The 17,980-nt window shown below is 31.5% G+C and overlaps 2 protein-coding genes across 3 annotated transcripts in view; one reads left to right on the plus strand and one right to left on the minus strand.

The window, feature by feature from the left end:
• Positions 1-9,595: 9,595 nt before the first annotated feature.
• Positions 9,596-15,170, plus strand: LOC117183137 (glutaredoxin-related protein 5, mitochondrial). Its single transcript, XM_033376337.1, has 3 exons — positions 9,596-9,808; positions 13,972-14,113; positions 14,899-15,170. Exons 1-3 carry the CDS (start codon positions 9,725-9,727, stop codon positions 15,084-15,086), a joined length of 414 nt encoding a protein of 137 aa, XP_033232228.1. The 5' UTR covers positions 9,596-9,724; the 3' UTR covers positions 15,087-15,170.
• LOC117183132 (pseudouridine-metabolizing bifunctional protein C1861.05) overlaps positions 14,981-17,980 on the minus strand; it is a 442,705-nt gene continuing 439,705 nt past the window's right edge. Inside the window, exons 11-13 of one of the 2 annotated variants that reach the window (XM_033376331.1) lie at positions 15,393-15,454; positions 15,197-15,278; positions 14,981-15,101 (exon numbers count right to left, since the gene is read on the minus strand). In XM_033376331.1, the coding sequence (XP_033232222.1) occupies positions 15,407-15,454 (48 nt within the window). In that variant the 3' untranslated portion in view covers positions 14,981-15,101; positions 15,197-15,278; positions 15,393-15,406. Of the gene's footprint in view, positions 15,102-15,196; positions 15,455-17,980 lie in introns of both variants that reach the window. The other variant, XM_033376330.1, reaches the window with a different exon arrangement.

The raw sequence follows: 17,980 nt of genomic DNA on the forward strand, positions 1-17,980 counted from the left end.
TATATAATGTGTTGCATCTCAAAATAATTAACCAAAAACGAAGAATAAAGACAAAATGAAGCAAACAAGAAACGCAAAATGAGAAATAAAAGATAATTAGAATCTTATTTCTAATTTTTTGTGTCTCATTAACTTCATTTTGCCCTTATTTTTATGCAAAGAAATAATTCCATTACCATTGAAGAAGTACGTTGGAATTTGTTTTTTTCAATAAGCAACTTTGATTTACAGTTTACAATTTCTTCTTGACATATTATTTTGAAAACTGTTAACAGATTAAACGTCGTGTTGGGAACTAATGACCTATCACTTGTTTGTCATTAATTTTTTGAAGTCCACAACTACTTACTGAACACGTTTTTTTATCCAGTTTAAATAAATGTGTAACTGTCACCAGTGCACCATGCAGCAGACGGCAACAAACAATTTACTTTGCGCGCAAGCGCGGGGCCTTTGGCGTTTTGCGTGACAGTGCCATCTGCGATGGGCAGGAGACCTAATTTGATTCGCCACCCTGTCTCTCAACCCTCCGCGCCAAAGTTCTGAAAATTTGCCATTTTCCCTTATTGAGTTGACTGAACCTGCTAGAATATCGCATGAATTTACCCAACCTACAAAGCAGGGGACGAAGAAAAAAAGCAAACTACAGGGGAGTTGCGCTTCTAAATGTAGAATATAAGCTGTTATCTACAATATAAGCCGAAAGATTGAGGACGTGGATAGAAAAAGAGGAGGAAATAGGAGAAAGCCAAGCAGGATTTAGAAAGAAAAGGGGAACACGTGACCATGTATTTGTTTTAAATTCACTGATAGGAAATCTATTGAAGAGAGAGAGGGGAAGATTAATGGCAGTCTTTGTGGATTTCAAGACAGCTTTCGATTCAATTGACAGAGATATCATGATAGAAAAGATAGAACGCATCCCTGCTGGAAGTAAATGGATAGAGTCTCTATCTGCTTGAATCATTTTCTATCTTTTAGATTTAAATGGAAAGAACCGATGTATCCATCTTGATACCAGGTCTATCCCTTCGATCATTTTCTATCTTACCTCCAATCAACAATCACCTCTATTCTTTTGAATCTCAATCTTCCTATCCATCTCTATCCAACGCTTATCCACATGTATCCTTTTCTTTCCACTCCTAATCCCTATTTTAGTGTTTTTTTTCTCTAAATGAATCCTTCACTTATCCTTGACTATCTTCTTCTATCTGTTTGGCAATACGAAATCTTGTCTTTCTTTTTCAATCCCTTGCTTCTTATCTCATTGAATCTCTTCTGAAACCTGAGATAGCCTTATCGTTTTGAAGCCCAGTCTTTCTATCTAAATGAATTTTCTACTTATCCAACTCTATCCTTTTCTATCCATTGGGAAATAACAAATTTCGCCTATCTTTTTTAGTCCCTATTTTCCTATACAAGTAAATCCGTTTCTATCTTTTCAGGAATATAAGATAGCCCTATCGTCGCGAATCACAGTCCTTCTATCTAAGTGAATTAACAGCTTATCCACCTCTATCCGGTTCTAACCGGCAGGTTCCCAGTAGGTGGCTGACTGGAAGGTCAGCAGCCTTTGCAGAGTTCGAACTTCGACTAGTAAGCCGAAAAGCTAGGGAATTTTGTTGTTAGGTATATAAAACCTTGCTAGTTTAATACTATTTTTCAGGAGTTTGAAATTCAAAATATATTATTATTTGCAAAACGCATAAGAAATCTATATTTTTGAGTGGATTCAAATGGATAGAAATTAAAATGATATATCATTGATAGTGGGTAGTCTGGGATAGATAAAAATTGGTATTTGTGAACAAAAAAGATAGAAAAAGATAGCAATGTGAACACAAGGGATAGAGTCAGTGATAGAGAGAGATAGACAATTGTGACTGTAAGGAATAGAGTCAGGGATACAAAGAGATAGATCTAAGTAGACGCGACGGATAGGGAATGGAGAGAATAAGATAGTTTGTCGGATGCAAAGTGTGCATTTGAGATGGATTGAATATCTCTATCTTTTTCTATCCATACGCTTCTATCTTTCTGAATCCTTTTACTTCCAGCAGGGATAGGAGTGACTGGAAGAATGTTACGAATTATCAAGGAAATATATAGGGATACCCAGAACACGGTCATTGCTGAACAGAGAATCTCAGAAAACTTCAAAACAAAAATGGAAGTAAGACAAGGATGCCCACTAAGTCCAATACTCTTCAACATCTTTCCGGAGGACCTGGACAAGACTCTGACCAAGAGAAAGAAAGGAGGAACGTTGCTTGGGAAAACGAAAATCTTCGCAATGAAATTCGCCGACGATATGGTATTTCTGGCAGAGCAGGCGGAAGTTCTGAGACAAATGCTAAAAACGTTGGAAAAATACGTGCAGAAAAAAAAATAGAAGTCAACGTCACAAAAACAAAAATAATGGTCTCAAGGTCAACATGCCTTATATATTATTGTTGCATCATATTGTAAATACATGTATGTTTGTATTTATATGAACATATTGATAATGCAGTGTATGTTAGATTGTCTATCAACCAAAAAGATCTCCAATAAATATTCTCCCATTATAATATCAGTAAATTTTAATGAATGATCACATTATTTAATAAATAGTAATAATTTTACATTTTTTAAATAGTTATTCAATAATATTTTAGTTAATTTTCAATATAAGTTTCAATAATTTCACACTTGATATCTTTAAATAGAACTTTAAATTATCGCAGAGTTTTTAGAGTATTAAAATCGGACTTAAATTTTGTAGAGATTATAAGAGATGTAACCGAGAACTTGAAAAACACTGCAAAATTTTTGAAGAGACTCAAAGAGGATTAAAATTGTACCGAATAAGACCTGAAATAATTAAACAAGGATAAAGAGTATTAAGGAGTTCCAAAAAAGAATCCATTCTGCACCATGGAGAATATAAAAAGGTACTATATTTCGACTCGGTTGCCTTTTAAAATTATATAATGTTTTGAAATGTTTATGATGCTGTGAAATAAGTATCTGAATTGAATCTTCAAAATTATATGTACATGTGTTGAAAATATATATAAAGTAAAAAATAATCTGAATGTTTCAAAGAAAATAATTGTCTGAGACTTTTTATGTTATGAAATGTTTAATTCATTATCAGCTGATTAATTTTCTCCCAATATCAAAGTACATAAAAATTGAATTTAAATTGTTTTAAATTTAGTAACCTAAATTGATTATTTAATTTAAAGTCATGTAAATAAATCTTAGCTAATATCTTTAGTATACAACTTTATTATTTCTTTTAAACACTTTTATTACAATTATATGCATTTTTATGGTGCTTGTGATGTCGTGAAATGAGAGTCTGAATTCCATTTTCAAACTCATATATATATATATATATATATATATATTTAATTTTTTTTTAATATTAATTTACAAGGTAATTAATAGATTAGATGTATAAAAATGCTGCTTCTAATTTAAAGGAGAATATAATCTAAACATTATTTGAATATTTCAATGAAAATAATTATTTAATGCTGCTTATTTTGTAAACTGATTACTTAATTATCAACTGATTTAACCAAAACTCACATTTTCTGGAATTGGTTTAAAAGGTTATGATTAAATAAATTGCAAGTTTAAGAGCGCCTAGGGCGCGCGACTATTGGTTATCGCGCTTCGCGCTCGATCTTTCTGCATACATTTAAAAATTGGCTTAAAAGGTTCATTTTCGTGTGTTTTTTGGAATTTTGTAAATGCTATAACTCTGATAATTTTTTATTTTATGATAAAAGTTATTAGATAATTTGTTCGACTTTTTAAATACTATGAATAATCGTAAAGAGAATTCTTGAATTTTGAATAAATGGTCTCCAAAATATTTAAAAGGTGTTCAATTTTTGAATTTCAATTCAAAATGGCTGGCTAACGAACTTAATGAAAAATAATAATGAAAAATCCAAAAATTCCATTTGTTTGGTCAAACTATGTAAGATAAAAAAAAACTGAAAATGCTAAAATTGCGCGCCCTGAAAAGAAGTCCAAAGGACCCCGCAGCAAATGTACATGCAATGGCTTTCGGTCGATTTTGACTAAACTTCGTAGAATTGTAGTTCTCAATGTCTCGATCAAAAGTGTTATGGGACACAAAGTCCGAAAATAGACAGTTTTTGTCATGGCCTTAAGACACAGGTCATTTTTCAAGATCATTCAAAGTGAACTTGTCATTTATTGCTAATATTCAGCCAATAAAGACAAGATATGAAGAGGAAATCAATATAGAACCCATAAAGGCAAGAAATGAGAATGACTTAGTCAACAGCCAGCCAATGAAGGCAAGTCATGAGTGCGATTTAGTCATTAACTAGCCAATAAAGGCAAGATTTGTCCAGGATATTGTCAATATCTAGCCAATGAAGGCATGAAATGAGCTTGATTTAGACAATATCCGGCCAATGAAGGCAAGTCATGAGTGCGATTTAGTCATTATCTAGCCAATGAAGGCAAGACATAAGCGAGAATTAGTCATTATCTAGCCAATGAAGGCAAGATTTGTCCAGGATGTTGTCAATATCTAGCCAATGACTTGCCTTCATTGGCTGGCTGTTGACTAAGTCATTCTCATTTCTTGCCTTTATGGGTTCTATATTGATTTCCTCTTTATATCTTGTCTTTATTGACTGAAGATTAGCAATAAATGACAAGTTTACATTGAATGACCTTGAAAAATGACATGTGTCTTAAAGCCATGACTTTCTTTGCATTTACCCGTTAGAGCCCAATAACTTTCATAGGGAACATTTTTTTCGCAGAGCTTTAGTTTTCGAGATATTTGGTAATGTTTCTTAAAAGAGTTGGATGTTTAACCCTCTATAACTCGAAAACTGTCCATTTTCGGACTTTGTGCCCCATAACACTTTTGATCGAGACATTGAGAACTACAATTCTAGGAAGTTTAATCAAAATCGACCGAAAGCCATTTCATGTACATTTGCTGCGGGGTCCTTTATAATGAATCACTTTTCGACAGGACGCGTAGTTTTTGCTTTTAATTGTAAAAAACAGCATTAAAAATAAAAAAATAATAAATTTTTGGACTAACGACACAAGCTACGAAAAAAATGAGACAAAACTTGTTCATCCAAAAAAGAGCTATACAGTTTGATAGGACACGTAGCTTTTGCTTTAGTCATAACAAATAACATTCAAAATAAAAATATTGAATTTTTTTGAAAAAAAAACCGATACAAGGTATGAACTAAGATTAACAGACAAAAGTTGTTCGCCTAAAAATATCTATAAATTTATTACTAACCATTTTTCTATAGGACGAGTAGATTTTCTTTCGATCGTAAAAATTAAGATTAAAAATTAAAAAATTAAATTTTTGGAAAAAGTACAGAAAAGACGAAAGAGGACACAGGCTCCTATATAGGACCCTATATAGGTTCCAGTATTAGACCCTATGCAGATGCGCAGTAGTTTTTATTTAATCGTAAAAAACAAGATCAAAATTAAAAAATTAAGAAAACAAGGAAATAAGAATTGGTATGATTCAATTTTTATGCATATTATGAATTGTTTTGATACACATTTATTGAAATGATACATTTTTCAACGCAGTTTAGAATCCAATTTAAAGCAACATAAGAAACAAATATAAAAATAATCATGATAAACACAATTTGCTCTTTATTTTGCAATTTTTTAATAAGCAATCCCAGGCAGAGTTACAAAACAAATTTATTATATTAGATAAAAAAGTGTTGTGTATAATGTAGAAAAGTTGGTATGTTGAACAAAATCGAGTGTGAAGCACGAAATACGTGATGAGAATGTGTTCTTTAAAACCGAAAGAGCTTTAACAAAAGAGAGTTTAAAATCACAAAATTCCAATTGCCGGTCCGTTGACCTTTGGTTTTAAAAGGTGTGTCCACGAATGCGAGAGGAATGCAAAGACCAAGCGCGGAGTGCGATTGCTATCAGTCGCGTTCCGTAGGTGCGGTCAAACTCTCGAGCTAAGCTCTTTTAACAAAAGAGAATTCACAATCACAAAACTACAGTGGTGGATGTTTTGAGTCTTAATTTTAAAAGGTTTGCGCAAGAATGTGCGAAAGTATAAAGACCGAGCGCGTAGCGCGAGGTAAATACACAATCGAGCGTGAAGCGCGAGATAAATACATCATTGAGCGCGAAGAGCGAGAACCAAAAGTCGCGCGCCCTAGACGCGCTCAAACTTGCGAGCGATTCATGATTAAAGACAAAACTACGAATCCGATCAAAAAGTGGTTGATAACAAATTTGCAGATATTTTTCAAATGCACAATTTTTGTATATTCATCTTTTACCGTATTTTGCACATTTGGCCGAAAAATGTAATTTTTTATTTTTCATTATTTTGCATGCTGTCAAAATTTGAATTTTTTATTTTTCAAGAAAATTCAAAAAGTTGTTATGATAATCTCGTAGGGCATTCAAAACGCAACATTTTGCTTCGCTTGTCTTTTTTTCATATCGTGCGTTATTTGGCATAAAGTGTTCATTTTCGTGTGCATTTTGGAATTTTGTAAATGCTATAACTCTGGTAATTTTTTATTTTTTGAAAAAAGTCATTAGGATAAATCGTTCGATTTTTTGAATACTATAAATATCCGTACAGAGAATTTTTGAATTTTGAAAAAAGTGGTCTCAAAATATTCAAAATGTACCCAATTTTTAATTTTTATCCAAAATGTCTGGCTAATTAACTTGACCTTTAGTTTAGGACACTAAACGAGTGTACTAAGGGGCAATCTAATAGATTAATTGTTTCAAAAGTTTTGTGCTTAGTGAAAATAAATTGTAGTCTAATTCTTTTTATGTTATACAGATTAATTTATTATCATTTGATTAATTCTTTTCACAACGTTAAATTACATAAAGACTAAATTTCGATTTTTAAATACAAGTTAAAATATTTATTATTTACTTGAAGGTTATGTAATTGAATATAGGCTATAATTTGTGTAATAACATTTTATTAATGTTTGAAATACATCTTTTTTATTTACATTATTTATGTGAATTATTGTTATGTTGTGAAATGAGTGTCGGAATTCTGATTTCTAAATGATCCGAATATATACAGTGAAACTCTTCTATAGTGCCAATTTTGGAACTGACGATGGGCGGGAACTAACTCATTATAGCCCGCTTCGCTTTTGTTTTCAGAAAAATACTACGTAAAAATTTTTTCAATTATTATTAGCTGATTAATTTTTTACAATAGTACATTACATAAAGTTTGAATTAATTTATATTGGATATAAACCTTATAATAGAAGCTTATTTATATTGATCGTATTTAATTGTATTACAATTATATAGTTTTAGAAATGTTGATGATGTTTTGAAATGAGTATCTGAATTTAATTTTCAAAACCATATGTGCAGGTGTTTTATTTTTTACAAAAGTAAGTATTAAAGGTTATCAATAACTAAAATTTTCAGTAAGGAAGTAAGTTTAAAATACATAAAAAGTAAAAATAAATTTATTATTTGAATGAAAAAAATTGTTTGAGGCTTTAAAGTTGTGAACTGATTAGTTAATTATCAACTGATTCTACTAAAACTTAGATTTTATAAATTTGGTTTAAAAGTTAATGATTAAATAACATTTGCAAACATAAAGGTTCGAATTTAAAAATATATATATAAAGTATATAAAAGTTATTTGAATGTTTTATCAGAGAATTATACTTTAATGGGGTTTCTTTTGTAAAATGGCCAATTGTGTATTAGTTGACTAACTTTTTCTGATTATTGAAGTGAATAAAGATTAAAATTTAGTTTCTTAAGGTTAAGTAACATACAATAATTATTTACTGGAATACTGAATATAATTTTCCAATTAAAATTTAAATATTCTTTAATGCTTTTTATGTTATGAACAGATCATTTAATTATTAGCTAATTAATTTGTTTGCAATATTATGCCGCCTCTCGTCTCTAAAATATACAACATATTGTTGTCGAAAACCTAAATTGTTGCGACACTGCGGGTAAATAAAACTGCCAGTGACTCTTTTCAAGTTGTTTATATATTAAAAAGAATTTGTGACTTTTCTGCACTATCAATTTCGTGCATCGGAATTTCCAAATAAGTAATTTTAGTTCATGATATTGTGAAATAATTTTTTTCTCAACATTTTGCTACCAAACTATAATTCCTGAACTTTATTTTTTACATTTTCAAGGACATAAGTAAAATCAAATTGTGGGAAAAAACTTATTTTGAAGATTTCGAACAAGAATTTAAAAGCTCCCTAATAATTTTGAAAGATTTTGAGATGATTTTTTTAGAAAAAACATGTGGAAGACTTTAAGACAATTATTAAAAAAATTTCAAGATTTAAACCAAATTTGGGTATACTCAATTTTGGCGGGGCGTCAAGAGAATTAAAAATATATAATTAAGATTGATGAAAAGATTTCAAATGATGTTTTACTAATGAGTTCTAAGAGCACATTGAAAAAGATTATAAAACGTTTCAAATTATATCCTAAAATAAAAAAAAAGAGTTTAAAAGTTTTTAAAGAAAAATGTTGCCATAATGTATAATTATAGAACAAATTTCAGTAAATTTAATATATATTTAGAAGTTTTAAAACGATTCAAAAACAATGAAAACTTATAAGATGTTTTAGGACTTTAATTCAGGATAATGAAAAAAATTCTTTATTTTCATAAAACAATCTTACGATTTTTTAATTTGAAAAATGAACTTTAGGAGAAAAATGGAAAATATTTTTAAGCACTTCCAAATATTTCCTTAAATTTCGAAAAAGATTTTAAAGCAAAATGTTTTAATTTGGTAACATTTAAAAATAAAAAATAAATTAAATCATCAAATTCCATAAATATCGCGAAGACTTATGGAGAATACAGAATATTTTTAAACTGTAGAAGATTGAAAAAACGCAGTTTTTGTTAAAGTTTTTGAACAAAAGGAAACCCAGACTTAAAGAACGTGAACGTCTGGACATTAATATTTGTCTGAAAAATTTTAATTTGTGGATGAAAAGTATGAAAAATTGAAGACTCGTGTGGTAAAGTATCACATGCCCTTAATTAAAATAACTTCAAAAGTTTTCAAGTGAATAGGTCAATTTTATTTAAGTTCCTAGGAAAATGTGGAATATTTTGGGGCAATTTTGCACATTTTCAATAATTTTTGAAAATTATTTCATTCATAAAATATGTTTTAATTCTACAAAACTTCTAGAAGTCAGAAATATATTTACAAGGAGTCGAATTTTTCCTATTATTTTGTAAAATCCTATAAAGTATATATTTTTTGAAACTAGATTATTGTTGGCACATTCGAAATATTCAAAAATCTTTTCTAGTTTTATTAGAATTCCTAGGGAATTTTGGAAGATTTTGAGGTAATTTTTTTACATTTTGAATAATTTTTCAAAATTTTAAGAAAAATTTGATTCATTTAAAGATCAACTCTTAAATTAGTGAAATTCGAATACCTAATTGGTTTTATTTTTTAAATTCGAAATTTGTGCTAAATTTACTTTCAGATTTCACAGCAGATGGCCTTCATGTTCTATAAAAATGCAAAACAGCTGATACGCAACCCGACGTGAACATAACCTCACGTGTTTTAAATCTTTAAAAATTGATAAATAAACTTTGTAGTCGTTGAATATAATCGACAATAGTTATATATTATTAGAAACAAGGATGTTCCTTTCTAGGGTATCTCGATTTTCGATCTTCATGCGTAGTTTCGCTACAAAACCAGAGGAAATAGAAAATATTGTCAAGGTAAGCTGAAAAACGTTTATAATAAATATACTACGAAAAAAATATATGTAAATGCCGGTAAATATTTATGAATGTTTACCAAAATTCGTTTAAAAAAATGTCAGCTTACTAAATTAATTTATATTCCAAATTAATCGATTTTTTCTTCATAATCTATGTACAATTATAGTTTTGAACATTTTTATGAGAGAAAAAGCATTTTTTCATTAATACAAAAACGCCTATTTAATAAAATTTCTGAAATCAAAAGAATTATGCGAATTATTAATATCTAAGTCGCAAATATATTGAAAGCTATCTTGGTAAACTTATTTTTAAAGCGGAAATGTAATTTTTAAAGCTATTCTTGGTACGTTGTCCCTGTTGTGCAACACAAAAAAATATCGAAAAACAATTCCACTAGTTAATATTAACATAAAAAGAGTTTATTTTTTAAAAATACTGTATGAATACGAGCTTAATAGAGTCGTGGCACATACTCTATTTTCAATCTGATAAAAAAAAAGGATAATTTACACTACCTTTTATCGAAAAAATATTTATTATTACCATGTTAAAGAAGATTTAACAGTATAAATAACAAATAATAAGCTTCTTAAAATGCCATTTCCAGAATTACAACAAGTTAAGCGGCCCTTAATATATATTTTTAAGGTAGTGGCTAGCGTACCGGCGCCGGCAACATTGCATTTTGCCGGCTTTTTTTTCCTTTTCCTTTTTTTTTAGATTTTTTTTTAAATCTTATACTGATGTATGTTGATGCGCTGAGTACAAACCTGGACATGGAAATACCTGCAAATATAATTTTCAGTGTTAAAACTTTAAAAAATTACGTTTTTTATTTGCGAAGATAATATAAACTATCTGTACCGGCAAAAAGCATATTTCAAGCATACGAAAGGGAGTTTTACGCATTTTAGAGTAAGTCCATGTAATTGAGGAGTTATTTTGATAGTTTTCGGGTTTTGACGCTTTTAACGAAACCTTCTATGTATAAATCACACTTTATCGTCGATTTGCGACTCAAGAATTATTATTGACGTCTCGTGGGTGCGGAAATGCACCCCTGTGATTGGCCACATGAATAATATTGGCCCCTAACTCTTGCCAACGTCTTGTGGCGAGGCTAGAATGCATTCCTGTAATTAGTCACAAATAATGTCATATATTTTATTGTACATCATTCTTGTAATTTAATCGCATAATGAATTGTTTACCTAGATTCTCATCTTTAACAATTATTTATTTTATAATCATTTATTTTTACCGTTACTGTAAATTTTTTTGTTGGTACCTATTTTTGATACATAACCTTTTTTTATGGGGTTTTTCATACCACTTTTTGGGGAGAGTTTTCATTCGGTGTTAAGCACCTCCATTCAAGACCTCACACCTATCCAGCAGTCTCACTCGTTTTTCGTATCACTCCTAGAATATGAACAGAACCCTAACTCATTTCGAGTATCGAGTATTTCGATTTTTCTTTTTACAAACACGATTTTTATCAGTTTTGACCTTGAAAATTATATTTTCAGGTATTTGCATGACTGTATACGTAATTTGCTTTTATTTTGTATTTTGTTCTTCGCGAAAAGCAGCCGGCAATGTAGACTCCACGTATTTTTATATCTGAAAAATACCAACAAATCAATTTATTCTCAACTCCCTTCCCGTTTTTTCCGCACAGCTAAAGTTTCGATTTATTTTTTAAGAATCATTACTAGAAATTTAAGTAATTAAAAACAGTGAACGGACCCGAATGCATTTTTATTAGTAAAAAGTCCTGAGGCGTTCAACAGATTTTACCTACGAAAAGACGACCTAAAAGACTACTATTTTACCTAACAAAAATAATAATAATAATAAACAATAATAATGATCTAGCACGTGGAAAATCTGTTTTTAATCCAATACACGCAACATCAAGAAAACATAAGGCCGAGCGGTCGAAGTCGACCCGATAGAAGCAAATTTTAGGAGAGAGGGAAAACTCACCAAATCTTCCCTCTCCACTTACTACTATATTCTCACGGAAAGAGATAGGTCGTTGATGCAGCTCACAGGCGGGGTATAGATGAGATGCGTAGATTTACTGGTAAGTCGTGGGCGGTGTTTCACGAAATCTCGAGCACTCGAGCAAATGCCAAATTTTTTGGGTACCTAACAGCTCAATTATTAGCAATAATAAGGTTCGGAAATTTTTTCCAATGGTTTCATTAAAAATAGCAACTCAAAAACTATCGAAAGGTGTCAAAACCTCGATTTTGATTTTTTTCGATTTTTTGCCCTTTCTTCGGCGCACTTCACATATATGTTTGTAATTTTTTGTCCTTTATGTTCTACCATATCTTCGGATAGGTTTGACATATAATTACTCTAATGTATGTAATGATAATGAGATTGACATGGCACGTAAAGATTCGCACTTGTCAATTACAGCCAATATAACTACGAAAATGATATATGGAAAACTGACTTTATGTACTCTTATTGGATATCTCGATCAATTATTGACTGATTTGTATGCAACATTTTAGAACCAATGAAAAACCAGTAAAAACATAAAATTTGAACGTAAAACTAAAACATAAATGGTAATGTGTCTGAAAAGTTTCATAGGGAAGTACAGGAAAACTCATATTTCCGATTTTTTTTAAACCTCGTATATCTATGTATTTGATGCCCCTAATACGAATGGGGCTATAAACGACCCAAAAAATTCATTTTCAAAGACAAAAATGGAAAAAATGCGGCTTTTAAAGTAAAAATGCAGAAATAGTTATTCTAGGAGCTATTCTCTTAATTATTCCCTTTCTACCAACACGAGAAGTAAAAAAAAGAGGGCATGAAGGAAGATATACTCTGTTCAATGAGAGAACGAAATTCCGAAAAGACGAAATTTCGTTCTCTGCACGCAGCTTGTCAAAGAAAGGGAAATTTAGGCGTAGGACAACTGCAGGCAAGGGTTTAGTGGTGGCACTAACGAAGGTCATACAAAATTTCAGAGAGCACTTGCGTCAGTCTATTTGAAAAAACGATGTTTCCCTTCAATAGCGATTGGCTGTACACAGAAGAAAAAAATGTGTCGACGCTTCTTTCTCTCGTTGAACAGGATATAGCATATTTGTTAAAGGAGAGATATTAGAACGAGTGTAGTCTAATGCGAAAATACACCCATACCCCGTTTTCATAAGTCCCATATCAACTCGGAGGGCAGAAAAGGGGACATTTTAGGAGGTAGCGCTTTTGTTGAAGGGGCGGTACTTAAACCTCGTAATGAAAAATCCAACGGCGGATCCTAATAGTTTCTTATGTCGTAACCTACGTGAAACCCTACTTAGGATCCTACACGTCGGATACCTCACTTTCAATAAGCCTTTAGGTAATGTCTGTCGTACTCAATCCTGTAAATTTTTCAATGTCGAAAATCCCCTACCCTAGTGCAGCCGGTTGTCGACAGACAAGTTTGGATGTAGACATTCGATAGCATCGAGCGCCCACATCTATCCACAACGTCAAACCTCCCGCTTAACGATAGTGCATGGCAGCAAACACACGCCCTACTGAAAATTCCTATACATATTCCTATATATATAGGAACCTATGTAGGGTCCTATGTCATTTCTTATAGTTGACACTTACAGGTGAAACAAATAGGTTCTTATGCCGATTCTTATATAGGAATTTTCAATAGGGCGCCCTCACAGCTATCCTATTTATCTCGCAGGTTCTACCAGGAATAACCGATTGCATATCCCGAAAGGTGGAAATTAGGATATTTCAAAGGTATCCAGGATATCTATGGGACGTTTGTGGAATATTCATATGTCCCTATTAGGATATTAAAATTTTCATATGTCCTACTTGGGACATTTGAATATCGCAGAAAAGTCCCATGGATATCCCAATTTCCGCTTTACTGTGTGGACGACTATTGACGTCAGTTATTAACATATTTATGGTTTTACATCCTAGAATGTCCCTTTTTGCTGCCCTTCGAGTTAACAGGGGACTACTGGATATGGTGTAAGTTTTGGGAGTTTTTTAACCCACCAATACCCTCCTAAAGTGAATTGCATAATATTTGAACGACACCTCGGTATATCCGAAGGAATCCTGCTTGTTAAATTACATGTTATTTAAAAACCATATTTATATTACAGAGAAACAAAGTAGTGGTATTCATGAAAGGAGTACCAGATGAGCCGAAATGTGGTTTTAGTAATGCTGTGGTACAAATTTTGCGCATGCATGGTGTCAAATACGATGCACATGATGTTCTTAAAGATGAAGAACTTAGACAAGGTATAAGTGAAATTAAACTCTATTTACCTACTTCAAGACGTTAAAAGTAACTTCTTGTTTTATTTTATTGACATTATAATTTAAAGTTATTTCAATATTTCCCTACTAAAAAAAGTCAGATACAATCAGAAAAAAATCATCACTTCTAACCAGTTCTGACCACTTTTGTTACATTTCTCGACCGAAAATCGTGATGTCCAAGAATAGAATCTCATAGAAGCTAATCCTTTTAGTATTTCCCAGGTTATTTATCCTATGTATTCATTCACATTCTTTTTTTACTCATATTTAATTATTTATATTTATATACTAAATAGCTCTCAAGACGAATTTGAAAATTATGTCCATTTGGCATCTCTTTTTCATTAAAGATACGTTATATTTATCATAATTTAAAATTCTATGGGCAAATTTTTAGGTATCTAAAATCGTCGAAACCCGTAGATTCTGAATTTCTAACTTTTGAATTTGTATACATGCAACATTGAAAATTTTATTTTGATTTCTTTTCATTTAGCCTAACTGCTGTTCTAGCAGATGAGCTCCCTAATAAGTTGTGAATGAACATCTTCAGAAATAGTCAGACTCGTCAAGAATGTTCAGAAATCGTCAGAAACTTCTCACCATTTCTGACGATTCCTGACTTTTTTAGTAAGGTTATTAAGTAATCTATTGTTTTTATGAAATTAGTGAATAAATACCCTTGTAAGGTTATTGAATTTTTTTACGAATATATAAAATATTTTCAACTATTTGATAAAGCAATTATCTCTTTTATTGTACAGGCATAAAGGACTTTTCTAGCTGGCCAACGATACCTCAAGTATTCATATGTGGCGAATTTGTCGGTGGATGCGATATTCTTTTACAAATGCATCAAAACGGCGAGTTGGTCGAGCAGTTAAAGAAAGCAGGAATTCTTAGTGAACTTTTAAATAAGGAGCAAAGTCAAGATAGCAAAACGAAGGAATAATCTCCGTGTAAAAATCTGTAAATAAAAAAGGTACAATTTCGTTATTGCTTAGTTCTTGTTATAATAAAAGTATTTCACATATAAGTCTTATCTTTTTATTGAATACGTACACTTAATCCTTAGTGGGAACTTCGCAAAAATTAATTTCAACCAAACGTGTAAGCATCTAATAACTGAGAGACATCCTCATTTCTTAATTAAAGTTTTGATGAATTAATATTGATAAATAATTATTAGCTGACGTTAACTGATGTTGACCAGGCAATAATTTAATTAGTAGATGTTGGAATTTTTTGTTATACTTACTGGTCCAAAAAATTTTATTCATTAAGAGTTAAGAATGATGGTTGAGGGACGATGTGATAGTCCTGAAATTTTTTATTTTAATATTCAATATGCCATATGAAGATTCAGGGCCGTTCAAAACCATGTATGAAAAGTAGCGGTTGCTACCCCAACTGGGGGGGGGGGGGGGGGGGGGGGGGGGGGTTGAGTGAAATGGACTGAAAAATGTAGATTTTACTGAAAATAATACTAAACAATTCATAATTTTTAGTAAAAATGAAAAAGCGTTTTTTTATAAGAAAATAGCCCGTCGCTACCCCGGTGGCGGAGGGAGTGTGCGTCCCTGTGAAGATTTAATCTCAATTTATGGTTTTTTGCCACTTATGATCTCTGTTTCTTTAGAAAAAGAATTGTTATTTAGGCCGCAACGACATTCAAAATATGGATTTTTGTTATTCTTGACAACACTCCCAAGGAAACAAAAATCCATTTACTTGTACTGAATGGGTTTCAAAGTCGTTTGCTGGAATTCCAGATTACCGCCGCTCGTTATCTAACAGCATTTTACTCGTTATTATTTTTTAACAGGATTATAAGCCGCAAAAGCCTTTACATCTTCTAGAACTAAAATAGCAAAAGGAATCTAGTAGCCTTGCGTAAGATTTCTCTTAATCTTTCAATAATTTATAAATTTAATATATCATGTGAAATATGGCAGTCTAACCTCAAGAAAGTAGGCCTCATTCAAAAACAGGTAAACCGATTTAATCTAACTTTGTTTGCAATGGACATTGGAGCAAATTGCAGATTCAAAGCCATTCGAGAAACTGACCGATTCACAAAGTCGCAAATCAATTCATTTTAAAAAATCTCAATCTGCAAATGACAGCCCTACCGATGGAAACCTCAATATTCTCTGACGAAAACGCCTGCCCGTTTCAGGCTATCTGCAGGCTCGCTTTGAATGATTTCGTCTCTGGTGATAGTGTGAGAGATTTCGGGTCTTTTAAGATTGCGGCGACGGTCATATAATGTTCCTATTGTATTCTTCACGTATCGGGAGGGCAGAGTTATTTACAGTAGTTGGCCGTCACCAACTTGACTCTCATTTAAAATTTTTTCAAATTATATTAACACTTGTTTTTTAATTGATGAATTTCCTTATTATACATGTTTTATAATTTTAACTTATATACTAATATACCATTTTGGAGTTGAATTGAAAAATGTTATCGGTTTTGGCGTATCTCATTCCATTTACGAGATACGTTATATTCATTCCAATTTTAAACATCTAAAAAAAGGAAGATATCTGAAATAATCGAAACACGTAGATTGCGGATTATTATGTTTTAAGCTGTTAACTTTGAAATTAAAAAAATCTATTTCTAAATTTTAATCCGGAAGCTTAACAAAGGTTTCTTAATGAATGTCGGCTACTCTATTGAGATAGCCTCTCTGCTTGTTATTTATGATCGAATTCTTATTTAACTTCGAAAAGGACATTTTAAAGCCTTCAAACTGGGGGATTTACATTTCATCGCGGTGTACCTATTCGTCTTACCCTCTCCACTCGACTTCTCCTCACGACCCTGACTGAGCGAGATTGCAGTGCCGGGCTTTGTCCTAATGAGGCATAAAATGCTATATATAAAAATATTATAGTTTTGCAATCAGCAAATAAAAATATATTATTCAGAATCTATTTTTTTTGCAATTCCAACGATATGTAACTTGTAATTAAAATATTGAACTTAGACTAAGTTATGGCAGATATTAGTTTGTTTTGACCCTGACCAGATAGCATTATGGAATTTTCCGTAGAATAGTTGAAAATGCATCAGTTTATTTGGTAGAAAATTCGCCTGTTGACAATTTAATACTCATCCGGTGGAAGTAATGCTCTTATATTTTCAATATTATAATCTACTATAATAAGTATATTCATTTTAATTCTATTCCCTAAAAAGTGAAGTTTAATTCCCTTTTAATCAATTTCCCTTGTGTTTAATACACTAGTTTGGCCCTTATTTTTCAAAATCATTTTTTTTCAAACCCTAGTTCTGTTCGATTGCCCAAGAATCGACCATCATTTTTAATATTATAAAATTATTGTGTATTTCTATATTGGGACGTGAGGAGAAGTCGTGTGGAGAGGGTAAGACAAGCAGGTACACCGCGATGAAATGGATACTGCCCTTCAGTCTATTTACACGAGCTACCTGGAGCTGTAAAAATATCTGGTCAGTATCCATTTCATCGCGGTGTACCTGCTCGTCTTACCCTCTCCACTCGACTTCTCTTCACGTCCCTGACTGAGCGAGATTGCTATGCCGGGCTTTGCCAGCAGGGGGCTTCTTTGTCGTAATGAGGTATAAAATACCATGCATAAAAATGTTATAGTTTTGCAATCAGCAAATTAAAAATATTATATTCGGAATCTATGTTTTTTTGCGATTCCAGCAATATGTAACTTGCAATTAAAATATTGAAATTAGACTAAGTTTTGGCAGATATTATTTTGTTTTGACCCTGACTAGATAGCATTATGGAATTTTCCGTAGAATAGTTGAAAATGCATCAGTTTATTTGGTAGAAAATTCGCCTGT

The sequence above is a fragment of the Belonocnema kinseyi genome, chromosome 2 (assembly GCF_010883055.1).
Source record: "Belonocnema kinseyi isolate 2016_QV_RU_SX_M_011 chromosome 2, B_treatae_v1, whole genome shotgun sequence".
NCBI classification, from domain to species: Eukaryota; Metazoa; Arthropoda; class Insecta; order Hymenoptera; family Cynipidae; genus Belonocnema; species Belonocnema kinseyi.

Excerpts from the sequence above, each read along its gene's own strand:
- LOC117183137 (XM_033376337.1), top strand. The coding sequence starts at position 9,725 with ATGTTCCTTTCTAGGGTATCTCGATTTTCGATCTTCATGCGTAGTTTC. Across the intron at positions 9,809-13,971 it reads AAATAGAAAATATTGTCAAG|AGAAACAAAGTAGTGGTATT; the intron begins GTAAGCTGAAAA and ends TTTATATTACAG. Across the intron at positions 14,114-14,898 it reads AGATGAAGAACTTAGACAAG|GCATAAAGGACTTTTCTAGC; the intron begins GTATAAGTGAAA and ends TTTATTGTACAG.